Below are 15,321 nucleotides of genomic sequence, written 5' to 3'. Positions count from 1 at the left end.
CAGGCGGTTGTGAAGATTTTTATTATTAGCTATATTGAGAGGAATGGTGCTTAACTGTAAGCAGCTGCCCAGAGGATTCTTGTTCCCTGGGAAGGCAGTTCAGGGATCAGGCCCTTAGGCAGTAATTAAGACAGCATGCAAATTAAGCGTATAGCAGGTGTGGTGAGAAGAGGGCATCAGGGGAGAGCAGTTGGCTATTTACCGGGAACCAAGATGAGGCTAAGACCTGCCTCTCCTTGTTATGAATATAATTTTGATTTTAAGAGGAACAAAACATTTATTTCAAATTTTCTCTAGTATGAAGATATATATTCAGTGAAAAATTTAGGGATTCTAAAGTCCCCTCAAAGCATTCAGGAGGACCATTTTATACTTCATTCATTGCCAAACAGATGTCTTCCCTCCGTGCCACGCTAGAGGACTCTGAACAGCGCAAAGGCCAACAGAGAGCAAAGGGTAAGCAATAGAAAGACACTGACAGTAAGTCAGTCAACAAACTTGTATTGAGCACCTAATATGCACCAGACTCCATGTTAGGGATGATGAACAAACTGACATGGGCCCCTGCCCTCATGGAGTGTATATTTCTAGGTAACAGATCTTTGGTGCCAATCTGGGGACGTGCTACAGCAGAATCACCTGTGGTAAAAATGTAGCGTATTCAGAATCTGAACACAGACCCCCACCCTGACCTAATGAATCAGACATTCTAGGAGGCAGAGGATACAGGAGGCTATATTTTTATCAGTGCCCTATGGTGAATCTGAGAAACACCCAGATTCGGAGAACTACCATTGGTGTTTCTCAAAGCATGATCTTTTGACCACCCACATCAAACTCAGCCTCCTAAGAGCACAACACAGGCACGCATGTTTTCAATGTACCCCAAGGTTTGAGAAGCGTTATGCTTGACTTTTTCTCTTACACCTCTTCCTTCCTATTAAATGACATGTATGTGAAAATGCAGTATAAATTGTAAAGCATGATACAAAGTTAGTTGGGTATAGTTCCTAGGACCTTTCAATAAACTGAGGAAGTCCAGCATATACAAGTAACTGAAATCGGTGTGGAATATGATGAGGCATTCCTCAGAGCTCAACAGGTCTCTGGCAGAATCTTCATGGTTCTTCTTATAGCATCAGAGCCTTCTAGCAGGTAAGGCTGCTAAAACAATACTGTTACTTCAAATGAAGGTCCTTCTGCCTCTGCCTCCCCCAGAGCACAGCTGGGGTGCCTGAGCAGTTACATGCTTGGGTGGCATCCTCTCTGAAGGTCCCTAGAGTATATGCCCTCAGCTGGGCCATTAGCAGAACCTTTTATATCGTGACAGAAATATTTGTTAGGTGGACCCTGTGAGAGCGTAGTAATATGCCATGGCAATATACCCCTTAAACATTTAGCTTTCTCAACAGATCATGAAATACAAATTCAGGATGCAGGATTAGGATGAAAAAGAAACTAGATGGATAGGAGGGGAGAGACAGATGGTTAGAGAAGACACTAAATTCCCATTTTAGATGTGATGAATGACAGGCGCTGATATGGTTTGTAATCCCCACCTGTGGAGGGAAGGAGGTGATTGGATCATGGGGATGATTTTTATTATTAGCTATACTGAGAGAAACTGTAAGCAGCTGCCCAGAGGATTCTTGTTCCCTGGGAAGGCAGCTCAGGGATCAGGCCCTTAGGCAGTAATTAAGAGAGCACGAAAATTAAACGTATAGCAGGTGTGGTGGGAAGAGGGCATCAGGGGAGAGCCGTTGGATATTTACCGGGAGCCAAGATGAGGCTAAGACCTGCCTCTCCTTGTTATGAATTTAACTCTTTTTTTTCTTAAAGAGGAACAAAACGTTTATTTCAAATTTTCTCTGGTATGAAGACATATATTCAGTGAAAAATTTAGGGATTCTAAAGTCCCCTCAAAGCATTCAGGAGGACCACTGTGCATTCAGAGGACACTCTCTTGCCTGCTGCCAGGTAAGACATACCTGCTTCCCCTTCTGCCATAATTGTAAGCTTCCTGAAGCCTCCCCAGCATGCAGAACTGTGAGCCAATTAAACCTCTTTCCCTATGAATTACCCAGTCTCAGGGTTCTTTACAGCAGCGTGAGAACGGTCTAATACAGGCACCTTTGGAATATCCAGGTGGGGTTGCCACATATGGCTGCAAATCAAGAGTGTGAAGGTCAGAAAGTTAACTAAGACCAATGACAGAGACATAGCAGGCTTCAGCTAGAAGTGGCAGGCAGTCTGCATACTGAGAAAATAGATGAAGAAAAACTCAGCAAATGCAGAAACATATAAAGCAAGAGGAGAGAGTGTAGGGAAAGACCTTAAAAAAGAGGGACAAAAGAGGGGAGAGGTGACTCCTAAGAGCGGAGGGCTGAAAAGCCAAAAGGAGGTTAACATTTCTAGGAAAACGAATCGCCAGTGTCAAATACCACAGAGTAGTGAGTAAGGACAGGAACAGAGGACAGGCCCTGGGATTCACGATCTGCACGTCACTGGTGACAACGTCCAAGAGTAACAGACTGGGGGGATGTGGAACTATTTCCTTCACGGTTTTGGCCAGCGTGCTTACTAATAAATCTCAATTCCCTTCATAGCTCTGATTTGATTGTTTTCTGCGAAGGATTCTCAGTTACACGGATGTTATCATTGAACATTAGATACTTTGCTTTCCGAATGGCTGCCTCATTAAGAATCGCAATTTAGCTGGATGTGTCCTCATCGGACTTTCCCAGCCTTCTACTCACTCTCACCTTGCCCCTACTCTCCCTACCTCCCAAGGGGACTGGAGCATGATTTTTCAGGGATTGTGGTGCTCCTCTGCCATATGGTGGACATTCAAAGAAAATTTAATTACTAATGTGAATGGAAAGGATTTAGGAAGTGGGTGGGAAAACAGTCTCCTCTCATATTGGAAATACAGTTACTTCCCCTTTCAAAATAAATATAAGTATTTATATTTCAAAGTTAAATATAACTAGACGATAGTTGTACCCTATAGTGCAGTATCACAGGGAAGGTGTAGGCTTTGGTGTCAAACCAACCTAAGGACTGAGTCTCAGCTGTTGCGCATTGCACACCTGCAAAGACGGGTAATATTCTTTACTTGTAAGGTGGTTGGAAGAGCTGAACTGAATAACGTGGAAAGAGTCGATCACAGGGCTTTGTGCAGAATAGGAGGGCAGTATAAAGTAGCAGGGGGGCTATTAGTACTGGCTATTGTTTACTCATCCTATAAGCTGCTTATTCAGAAAACTACAGTAACTTTCCAAATAATTTGTGCAGGAAAACCTCACCACCTTTCATCTAGAAAGATCTAATCACTTCTTTGAACGCCATTCACCCAAGAGGGCACAACTCCTACCAACATGAAAAGCAGATCTTGTGAAAGCCCACTTGCTGCCATCTCCCAGCCATTTCTCCGACTTCAGACCGGTGAACATCGTGCATTAGAAAGTGTTGTTACATGTCCAAGGAAATCTACATATAGAACTTTTGCCACGGAAATGCTGAAGTCCTATTCTGACAGCGTGACTCCGATGTCCACTTGGCAGGCTTTGCGCAAAGAATTAAGGCGAGGGTGGAGAGGGTGGGTAGGGTGGGGACGGACAAAGTGAGAAGGGAGGCGGGCCAAGTGACCACACGTACATGAAGCCTCTCCAGTTATGGCCAAATCATTTTTTAAAAATAATTCCATTTCTTCCCCACCCTTTGGTCACTTCCTAACGCCGGCTGGGGAGTCACATGCTAAGCTCCAAAGTGAGCAACAGACACCCTCGTCCCAGGTCCCATGCTGGCAGAAGCGGACCCGGGCCGAGGGATCAGCCCTCCCACTTCCTGCGGAGGAGCCCTTCGCAACCCTAGCCTCCAGCCCGGGGCGAAGTCCTCCAGGCCCGCGGGGGCGCCCGCAGGCTCCGCCCCTTCTTCGGCTAGCTGCCCGTCCGTCCCGCCCCTGCTCCGCCCTTCCCGCCCCTGCTCCGCCCATCGCGCGGCGGCCCCGGGGGCGAGAGGGGGCGGAGCGTGGAGGCGGCAGCTGGAACCGCGCAGCGCACGGGAACGCGTCCCGCTGCTTGGGTCAGGTTCGCCGGTCGCGGGAGCCCCGCCGTGCAGTCGGAGGTGAGTACCGACGTGGCCCGACCCACGTCCCCAGGCGGGAGCGCCGTCCACCCTGTATCCCTCGAGAGTCGGTGCGGTCCTTTACCGAGGTGCCCGAGGCAGTGGCGGCCCGGGGGACACGGAGGCGAGCTTGGGGAGGCTGAGAGGAGAATCGGGGACGTGTTTCTGGCGACTGACGTCTCCACCCTGTCCCCAGTCTATGTCATGCCGGGGAGAGAAACCAGGGATTGGAAGTGGCTTTCCTAGACCCTTCTTAGCCTTGGCTGTGCGTGTTGTCCTGAAAGTCCTTGCCTAGGGTGTGCGGCCAGTCCTGGGAGTCCTAACCCCGAGGGTGTGAGGCCCGCACTGGGAGTCCTCGCCCAGGCCCGGCTAGCTGGATAGGGAAACCCTTGCTAAAGTTGTGCGGGCAGATCCGGGAATCCACTCCAAGGGGTAAAGGGAAAATGGGATGAGGGGGAAGAGACCCTTCGTGGGAGGCTTGAACACAGAGCCCACCATGATAGATTCAGAGATCTAGAAAGGAGCTTGGGCTGCAGTTATGACCAAGTCATTTTTTTCTAGATTCAGCTAGCACATCATAATGGCATCTTCCTTCTTGCAACACATGTAACTCTCTTCCCTGGGGGACAACCTCTAGGACAGAAGTCCCCAAACTTTTCTGGGACTCAGTACTCCTTTACACTCTTAAAAATTAGTATCTTAAGGAGCTTTTATGTGTGTTATATCTATCCATATTTATAATATGTAAGTAAGACTGAGAAATTTGTACTATATTTAATAATTCATTTAAAAAGAATAGTGAACTAATTATATCTTAACATTGCCTATTTTTATGAAAAAGAACTATATTTCCCAAAACAGAAAATTATTGAGAAGAGTGGCATTGTTTTACATTTTTGCAAATCTCTTTGATGTCAAGCGTAATTGAAGACAGCTGGATTCTGATAGCTGCTTCTGCAGTCTGTTGCAATATCACATATCATGTAGCCTCTTGAGACCTCCACTGTATACTCCTGAAAATGTGTGAATGAAAAAAAGCAAGTAACATTTTATTACTAGGAAAATGGTTTTGACTTTGGAGATCCTTAGGAGTTCTCTGCACCACACTTTGAGGATGCTAGTGTAGGAAATGCTTCAGAGGCTTCATTCATTGGGCCTGCTTCTTGTTTGTGATCCTTCCTCTGATTGGGAACACACACCACCTCATGCCATGGACAGTATTAACCTCAGGTATCTGGAACCAAGTTTGATCTCACTTTGGAAACCATGTACTAGGTCCCCACGTGAGGCTGTGATGAACCTTGCCAGCCTCCTGAAAAGTCAGCAAGGCTTCTCACATGCCTTTGGTTGTCTCTGTGCTTGCAGAGCTGACCTGTCCGTGCATCAGGATTACAACAGTGATGTGGCAAACAGGACCTGTAGGCTCACAAAAGTGCCAGTGGGGAGACCGTGCCAAGTGTGTAGGGGTTCCTGTGAGAGTTACCAAGTAGTCAGGAAGTTATTTCCAAAAGAACAAGGAGGCATGCCTTTGCCTTCCCTTGCACGTGTTCATTTCTGTTTGCAGTTGCATGGTTATTAGCCTTGAGTTTATTGGAATAATGATTTCCAGTCTTGATGTTCTTTCACTTTCCACTTTCAGAGGGTGTCACTCTGAGTGGTGCTTCCTCAGCCCCTGTCAAAAAGCAGTTTCCACCATCCTGGAGTGTGGTAGGTGAGGTCCTTCACGGGACTCTTTCCTTAGCTTCGTGCCTTGTCAGAACAAGTTCAAGACAGATGTTATGTGTATATATTTGGGAGGAAGAAATTTTCTAACTCCATCCTCCCTTTTGTTCCTTCATCCATAGAGCCTCTTGTGCTCTGATGGATCAGTTTAAATGCTACAGCGGATACTTGAGAAATGTTGCATGCACATGAGCGTGTTGTGTGTGTTGCACAGTCCACAGGTGAGGAGGAGGAGAAGTCCACAGGAGAAGGAAATGGGATCTAACCTCTGAGCACCTGCTGTGTTCTTTGTATTAAAAAATTCCACTTTGATGGTGGGGTCTCATTCCTTCATTCTTTCAGTAGATTTTTATTGGCCACCTATTTCTCATGTGTCCAGTTATGTGCTGGATGCCAGGAAAGTAGTGAGCACAAAAGATGCAGTCCCTGTCTTTCCGGCAATTACGGTCTGATAGCTTTGATAACTGCTGGTTAATTGAGATAGTCTATTGTCAGAGTGTGTTCATGAAAGCTGGTCCTGTGTGAAGAGCAGTACCCCCTACCTAAAGTGTGCTTCAAAGGCATGTGCTGAAGAAACCAGTCCCACACTGTGAAGATGATGATAAAAACCAACGTGTATCACCACGTGCCTGGCAAAGAACTTCCTTTGCCTTCTTTCCCCCACTCTTCCTTCTACATAGGAAGTAATTTCCTGTGAGGCAGCCAGACTCACAGGGAAATTACCTCCAACCTGGTGCCAGTCACTGGGCCAGCCTCGGGTTAAGACACCTTCTCTGGGTCTCAGTGTCTTTGACTTTAAAATGAGGAGTTAGGCCATTGATAGTAAGTGTCCCAAGGAGCCAGGGGTTTCAGAGCTGGTTTATACTAGCATTTGTGCATATCTCTTCCTAACTCCGTGTTCAGTGGCAACACATTTTTTAGATTGAAATAAGCCATGGTGGGAATAGTTACACCATGGAAATCGGCAAATGCTACATCAGAGCTTTTTTTTCCTCTTGGAGTTCAAGTTGTTAAACCTTTGCCAGCTGACACTGCTATTGTCTGAGCCAAGGTGCTTTTGGTTTGTTTTTTTAGTAGAAAACAGACTCTTTAGCCTAGACAAAGATCCTAGATATAGGGTGTATGATTCAAGTCCTCTAAAATTTTTGATAAGGAAAAAAATCTGTTTTCATCATATTCTAAAATATAGATCAGCAAACTTTTTGTGTAAAGGGACAGGTAGTGAAATATTTTAGGCTTTTTGGGTTATGGTTATACAGTTTCTATTGCAGTTACTCAGCTCTGCTGTTGAAGCACGAAAGCGGCAATAGACAACATGCAAACAAACAAGCATGGCTGTGTTCCAGTCAAACTTGATTTACAAAAACAAGTGCCAGCCATAGTTTGCAGACTCCTGACCTAGACTATCAGAACAAGAACCATGTTTCAAAGAGAGAGTTTTATGGAAAAGGAGATTCTTCAGGACTTTATGCGTGAATACCAGAAACTTGAGTCTCCAAGATGGACGTAGCGGGCAGTAGTAACTGTAGAGGATTTGGAATCAATCATGGAAGACTCCATAGTAGGTTGTTTAAAGGAAGGCCAAGTGTGTTGAAGTTTTGAGGACAGAGCCACATATGGGTCTTATTCCCAACTCCCTCCCTGGAGCCATCTCAGATGTTATGCTGGAATGGATGTACCTGCAGTCTAACCCGTTGTATGAATTTTGCATATTATTATGCAAAAACTAGTAGTGTCTCTAAGAGCTGTCTTGATTCCAGGGGCAGAGACAAAGGAAATGTTAAAAAGGATGGAAAGGCCCAGGCACCGTGGCTTACGCCTGTAATCCCAGCACTTTGAGAGTCCAGATCGCTTGAGCCCAGGAGTTCAAGACCAACCTGGGCAACATGGCAAAACCCCATCTCTACCAAAAATACAGAAAAAAATTAAAGCCAGGTGTGGTGGCACATATCTATAGTCCCAGCTACTTGGGAGGCAGAGGCAGGAAGAACACCTGGGAAGTCCAGGCTACAGTGAGCCATGATTGCATCACGGCACTCCAGCCTGGGCAATAGAGTAAGACCCTGTCTCAAAAAAAAAAAATCCTCGTTATATATGTATATGATACATTGTAGAGTACACTGTGTGTGTATACTTTGTACATCTATGTGTACATAAGTTGTGTGCATGTGTCATTACATATTCCATTCCATGTATTTAAAGTAGCATCATGAATGTTTAGAAGATAGACCAGTAGCCAGTTCTGGGCAGTGGAATGAGGTAGAAGGAAGCCAGAGAACTTTTGTTACTTTTCATAATAACAGATGTGTGCCTATCTTATAAGGGAGGATAGCCTGTAGCATTCATATATTGCTTTTACAACATAGTAAACCTAAAATCCCAACAACGTATACTTTTGGAAGGAAAATAGAGTTATTTCTCTGATAGGAATGTTGCCACCATCCTCCTCCCTCAATTAAAAAAAACTGCTTTGTCATATCACAGCTCTGAACTTGTATATATAATATTAGTATAAAAATAATATTAAGAGAGAGACTCTCAAGTCAAAACATTTTATTTAACAGTATTAATGTTTGACTCTTGTCCAGGGTTAGTAATACTAGGTCAAAGTGTTCCTTAGCAAGCTATTGTGCAGCCTTTACACTGGTGTTACAAAATAGTGTTGTATAGTTTTTAAACTAAAAAAAAGCATGTTACACAGCAGTATTTCCCTGTGATTCTGTATTTCTGAGGAGAGAAAGCATGTGCATATATGTACGAGTGTGCCCCTGCATGTACAAAGGCAGCGGATATGCCAAAACATTGAATGCTTTTCTCTAGGTGATACAGCACACTTGCTTTTTAGATTTTCTTCACTTTAGCTTATCGGGGTTTTCAAGCATGAATAAATATTACATTTGACATTACCAAAATCAACCCCTACAGTATGTTTACACCTGGTATGTTGAGGACAGTTCTTCCATCTTTCTTAGGCTGTCTTACCACCAGCTTACCTGGTGGCAGACCCCAGCTACTGTCTCCCAGTGAGAAATGTGAGGAGTGTGAGGCATGGCGAACCGAAAAACAGGCACACTGACCATGTAGTCACATTGTGCTGTGTCTGCTTCCCCTGTAGAGTGTGTCTGACCTTGGCCTCGCCCTCTCACTTCAGTTGACTGGCACCATCAGCTGACCGTCTCCCTAGATCGACTGGCCTTCATTTCTTTTTTTTTTTTTTCCTTTTCTCTAGTTTTAATGGAAAAATCTCAGACATACAAAGTGGGGAGGAGAGTATAAACCCTCAGCCTCAATGACTGTGAACAGTGATAATTGGCCAATTTTATTTCCTCTATACTTTTTTTTTTTTTTTTTGAGACAGCGTCTCACTCTGTCACACAGGCCAGAGTGCAGTGGTGCAACCTCAGCTCACTCCAACCTCCACCTCCCGGGTTCAAGCGATTCTTCTGTCTCAGCCTCAGAATAGCTGGAATTACAGGCGTGCGCCACCACGCCCAGCCGATTTTTGTATTTTCAGTAGAGATGGGGTTTCACCATGTTGGCCAGGTTGGTCTCGAATTCCTTACTTCAGGTGATCCACCTGCCTCAGCCTCCTGAAGTGCTGGGATTACAGGCGTGAGCCACTGCGCCTGGCTCCTCCCTTATACTTTTCTTCAACATCACCTCTTTTTCTTTCTGGCAAGAGTTGGCATCTTCATTTGCAGCTGTATAAATTAACGAGAATCACTTATTAGGTCTTTTAGGAATAAGCATGTATTGACTGCTGTAGCAAAAATCTTAAAACTGTTCTGCCCTAATGTCAGCCATACTGAACTGCTGAGCAGCCCCTGAACACTTGCTGCGCTATCCTGTTTCTCTACTTTGGTATTTGCTCTTTACTCTGCCTGTGCATCTGAATTCATCTTCCACTTCGTAGTTCTCTGTAAAGCCTTTCTTGAATCCCACTTGTAGCTGTCTCTTTCCTTTGACTTTTCTTATAACCCTCATCCTATTGTATTTGTGTGCTTATCTTAGTCTCCTTGTCAGATTGCAGTCTTCAAATAAGAGAAGGAATGTGTGCCTATCTTCTTTTCTTCTATGGTATTTAGCAATGCATAATACAAAGAAGATACTCAAGAAATACATGCTAAAATAATTTGAATTGATTAAGTTCACTGGAGAAAAATTTTGAGTATAAAAGAAATCCATCACATTAAAAGAAAAATTTTCAAATATGACCTAGGACCAAGAACATTTTCTTTCATCTGTTTGGATTTTAAAAGATTTTAAAGAATCATGGTGAAAAGAGTCTTAAATGTGAGCCATGAAAAGAGTCTTAAATTCGAGCCAATATAAAAAGGTAGCTTTCTAAAAAGAAAATGTTTTTAATGATCTTTGGTCATTTTTTCACAAATATATCTGGAGCCTGTGGGTCTTCTCTAATCATAGAATGCATCCCCTCACCCTCCCCCTACCAGGCGAAAGACCTGAAAAAATAAAGCTGAATAATACTGGGTCACTTGTATTGGATAAGAGTGATTCTTGACTATATTTTAAATACTTGTTTTAGAATGTATATTTAAATCTTCAGTAAAAGAAACAGGCTACATTTAGAGCTTACCATAGGTAAGTCAATAGCAATCTCATGAATTATGGTAGCTCACGGGGATATAGTTCCCACAATATGCAGTGCTTTCGTGTGTTACCTCATTTAATTATCCTAGCAGCCCTTGTCATCTGGGCAGAGCAGTGCAGACAGACATTGTTACCTAAAATCTGCAAAGAAGTAAACTGAGGTTTAAGAATATAGAAGAAATCTTGTCCTCAGCAGCAAGTGGCAGAGACTGACTTTAAGAATCAGTTGGAAACCAAGAGTCTTTGGGATTAGATGTTGCAAATATGTGAAGACGCAAAAGCATCTAAGCATGTCTTTGGGAGACAGAACAGGTTCTTGTGCCCCTTAATGCCATAGACCTATTGAAACGATATCACACTCTCTGAGCCAGTTGTTCCTCAGATTCCTCATGTTCTGCTGTTATCTTTGGTGTCAAAAATTAATCCACCTTAGATGAATTAGTAAGGCTGTTTGTACATGAGTGCTGGTGTGGTTCTCTCTCATCCTCTTGTCTTGATCTAAGGAGAACCCTGGGCAAGCCCATCTTTGGATAGTGTGACTTGTCTGGGCCACTGCTCGCAAAACAGACATGTATGGAACACTTAATTATTCAACATCCTTGTCATCCTTTCTATAACTGCTATTGTGGAATTACATGGCAAGTTGCAAGTTGTGGCATAGTTCATGAAGAAGAGGTGTCAGTCTAGGAAAGTATCCTCCTACATGTTACCAGGTTTGAATTTTTGGTTCAGAACAGATAAGATAAATAAGCCATTGCCAAGAATCTGCGATGTACAAGAGCTATGATGGGTGGACATTTGAAAGGTACAATTTTGTATTAACGGCAGAATCAAAAGTAGCCTCAGGATTGGTTTTAAGGATGTTATGTTTCATAAACCCTTATTTTCTTAGATAAGAAATCAGTCTAAGTGCTGATAATGCCTATATTATTTACATCAACCCATTCTTTAAAAGTTGTACAAATTTTGCCAAAATCAAGGATGTTTTAGGGAACATGAGGTTTACCATCTCGTCCCCATATATGTGCTTTAGAGCTTGGAGATTGTTTTAAAATGAGATTTATTTTTTTTAAAATGCGTTTGGTTTTTTGGATCTTAATATGTTAAATGACTGTAAAATGATATCACTTGTGCAGCCTGTTGGGAGGAGCATGGTGCAAGAGAGTTGGTTCTGACATCAGGAGCCTGAGTTTGACTTCCAGTTTGGTCACTTACCAGCCATGAGACCATGGCAAGATACTTAGCCCCTCAGATCCTGTCTTCTGTCATGTGAAATGGGATGGTGATGCCCTTGTCACAAAGTTGCCAAGGGTCTGCATTAGAGGAATTGGATTAGATGCCTGGCACCCCACAGGCACTCAGCACATGTCTCCAGGCTGCTGAGCTTCTGGGTGACCTGGCACTCATGGGATAATGCCTGAACATTGCTGCTGTTCTTCCCAGCTTCTGTCCCAGTCCAACCTGCTAAGCTCCAGGCCCATATATGCCCCTGCCCGCTGGAGATCTTATCCCAGATCCACCGTGTCTAAAACCAACATCTCAGTTCCCATCTTGTTCATTGGCTCTGCCAGTTTGCCCAAATGAGGAACACAGAAGCTATTCGAGACCTATCTTTTTTCCTTACCTACCCCAGCCCATCCTGCTTTCATAACTGTTGCGGGAGGTCAGGGACCCTGAACGGAGGGACCGGCTGAAGCCATGGCAGAAGAACATAAATCGTGAAGATTTCATGGACATTTATTAGTTCCCCAAATTAATACTTTTATAATTTCTTATGCCTGTCTTTACTGCAATCTCTGAACATAAATTGTGAAGGTTTCAGGGACACTTATCACTTCCCCAATGAATACCCTTGTGATTTCCTATGCCTGTCTTTACTTTAATCTCTTAAGCCCATCATCTTCATAAGCTGAGGAGGACGTATGTCACCTCAGGACCCTGTGATGATTGTGTTAACTGCACAGATTGTTTGTAGAGCATGTGTGTTTGAACAATATGAAATCTGGGCACCTTGAAAAAAGAACAGGATAACATCAATGTTCAAGGAACAAGAGAGATAACCTTAAACTCTGACTGCCGGTGAGCCGGGGGGAAACAGAGCCATATTTCTCTTCTTTCAAAAGCAAATGGGAGAAATATCGCTGAATTGTTTTTCTCAGCAAGGAACATCCCTGAGAAAGAGAATGCGTCCCTGAGGGTAGGCCTCTAAAATGGCTGCTTTGGGGGCGGCTGTCTTTTACAGTCACTGCTGTAGGGATGAAATAAGCCCCAGTCTCCCGTAGCGCTCCCAGGCTTATTAGGACGAGGAAATTCCCACCTAATAAATTTTGGTCAGACCGGTTGTCTGCTTTCAAACCCTGTCTCCTGATAAGATGTTATCAATGACAATGCATGCCCGAAACTTCATTAGCAATTTTAATTTTGCCTCAGTCCTATGGTCCTGTGATCTCGCCCTGCCTCCATTTACCTTGTGATATCTTACTACCTTGTGAAGCATGTGATGTCTGTGACCCACACCCTATTCATACACTCCCTCCCCTTTTGAAAATCACTGATAAAAACTTGCTGGTTTTACTGCTCGGGGGCATTACAGAACCTGCCGACATGTGATGTCTCCAGCTTTAAAATTTCTCTTTTGTACTCTTTCCCTTTATTTCTCAGACCGGCCGACACTTAGGGAAAATAGAAAAGAACCTATGTGAAATATCAGGGGTGAATTTCGCCCAATACGTAACTCTCCCTGGATTTGTTCCCTCCTGTACCTCCTCCCTCCTGTACCTCCTCATTGCCTTGTCTTATTGACTGTAATAACACCGTAACCTGCCTCCCTGACACCAGTCTGGCAGCCTTTCCCTGAGTTAGCCTATACCCCTACCGGAATGATCTCTGAAAATCAAATCTCGTCTTAAAGATTGCAGCTCAGAATCCTTTAATGGTGCCTCCTTACCTTTGGTAAAAATTCAAACTTTGCAGCAACCTGGACCTTGCTCCATCCCTTGTTTCTTAGCTCTCCCCAACATGTACCCTGTACTTTATCCACGTGCAACACTTTATGATTCCCACAATGTCACACTTTTGTGCCTTTAATGTATTGTTTCATCTGCCAGCTTATTCTTTCAGTGACTCTGTACCTCTGTGTAATTCTGGAAGGCTTGTGCATGGTGTCACCTGTCCCTAGAGTCCTTTCTCTCCCCCTCCGATGCTCTGATGCTGGATTAGGTGCTTTTCCCTGGTGGTTCTTTATCAGCCTTCATCCACCACACCTGTAGCATGGGCTGCATGATGTTCTGATTTCTCCTACACAGTCTCCATTCTCAGTCTGAGCATCTGAAGGAGGATGGGGACTTTATCCCTTCATCCCAGGTCTGTAAACGTCATGTGTATGAATGAATCCACACCAGTCCCTTCCCATAGACAACATAGAAAGGCCCAGGTCCCAGAAGTATCAAGGTCTAATGCTGCTTTAGTATTTGTCACTCCTTCAACCCAATGAAATAGAGCAGCTGTGCCATTGTGGGAGTCACTGGGGTGGAACCAGCTGCTTCAGAGCTGGGCTCTGGAGTCTGATGGACTTGGGTTTGCGTTCCAGTTCCCTCTCTCAGCACGCCTGCATCTGGCTTCAGATTTGCAGCTTCTAACGTCCTTCTATCCTGCTGCGGGGAAGGAATGTGCTGGTCAGAAATAGGAGCATCAGGTCCTCCTGACAGTTGCCTTTCTTAGGTAAAATCAGTAAATATGTGGGTATACATATTGAGCTCTGAGAATTTTATTAGCATGAGTCATAATCCCTGAGTTCAGTCAGCCCTGATGAGACCAGGTTGGTGAGGTGGGTGGGTATAGTTGGCCTCAGACACTTGGCGAATTCACAGAGGTAAAGATGGCCCTATAAGACCTCTGGCAGCCAGACACCCAATCTCTTGTGGTGATGGCCTTTCTTTCTAATTCCTAATTCCTAAAGTTTGAGTTAGAAAAGTTCATTGCCACAATCTGCAAAATGAGTTCAGGAGCCTGAGGAAATCATGCTGCTTTCTTAAAGATTGGATCTCAACTGGACCTGCTTTGTAATACTTTTTTTTGAAAGTACAGCTGTCTTCACCCACTACTTCTCCTCCTCTTAAAACATAAATGCAGGCTGGGTGCGGTGGCTCACACCTATAACCCCAGCAATTTGGGAGGCCGAGATGGGTGGATCACTTGAGGTCAGAAGTTTGAGACCAGCCTGGCCAACATGGGGAAACCCCGTCTCTACTAAAAATACAAAAATTAGCTGGGCGTGGTGGTGGGCACCTGTAATCCCAGCGACTCCAGAGGCTGAGGCCAGAGAATCACTTGAACCTGGGAGGCAGAGGTTGCAGTGAGCCGAGATTGCGCCACTGCATTCCAGCCTGGGTGACAGAGTGAGACCCTGTCTCAAAAAAACAAACCAAAAAACTTAGATGCAGTAGGGCTTAGTTGAGGTCTCTGCAGGTGTCATGTACTACACCACACTGGTGACCATGGGGAGCTGCAGGGTAGGGGGCCCACATTCTGAAAAGGGGCTGAGGAAGACCTCAAGGAGGAGAGGATGAGGTCAGGCTCAGGGCCGGGTCAGATGCCGGGTTCTCAGGACAATGCCCCCACTTCTTCCTTTACTTTCTTGCCAAATGTTTCATGACCCTTGGTGACTTTCTTTCTCAGCCTGTCTCTGGAATTTATAAATGTCGAAGTTCACCAAGACTTTTTACGAAACTCTGGTTATATTGGCCAACAGTGACACTAAAAAGTAAAAGTGAATATTTCTGTGAGTTTGTGCTGCTGCAACTAATTTAAAACGAGCTTAGAGGATGTGTTAAGTCTTTCTCTTTGAGACTTGCATGTGATGTT

At 44.3% G+C, this 15,321-nt stretch overlaps 1 protein-coding gene across 3 annotated transcripts in view; it reads left to right on the top strand.

The window, feature by feature from the left end:
• The first annotated feature begins 3,797 nt into the window (after positions 1 to 3,797).
• The window catches only part of ACO1 (aconitase 1), a 67,531-nt gene continuing 56,007 nt past the window's right edge, over positions 3,798 to 15,321 (top strand). For 2 of the 3 annotated variants that reach the window (XM_003830098.5, XM_055092062.2), the window contains exon 1: positions 3,798 to 4,125. In XM_003830098.5, coding sequence (XP_003830146.3) covers positions 3,800 to 4,125 — 326 coding nt within the window. In that variant the 5' untranslated portion in view covers positions 3,798 to 3,799. Of the gene's footprint in view, positions 4,126 to 5,764; positions 5,833 to 15,321 lie in introns of all 3 variants that reach the window. The other variant, XM_063594456.1, reaches the window with a different exon arrangement.

Source organism: Pan paniscus, chromosome 11 (assembly GCF_029289425.2).
Source record: "Pan paniscus chromosome 11, NHGRI_mPanPan1-v2.0_pri, whole genome shotgun sequence".
In the NCBI taxonomy this organism is placed as follows: domain Eukaryota; kingdom Metazoa; phylum Chordata; class Mammalia; order Primates; family Hominidae; genus Pan; species Pan paniscus.
This window is presented reverse-complemented; position numbering and strand designations above follow the sequence as displayed.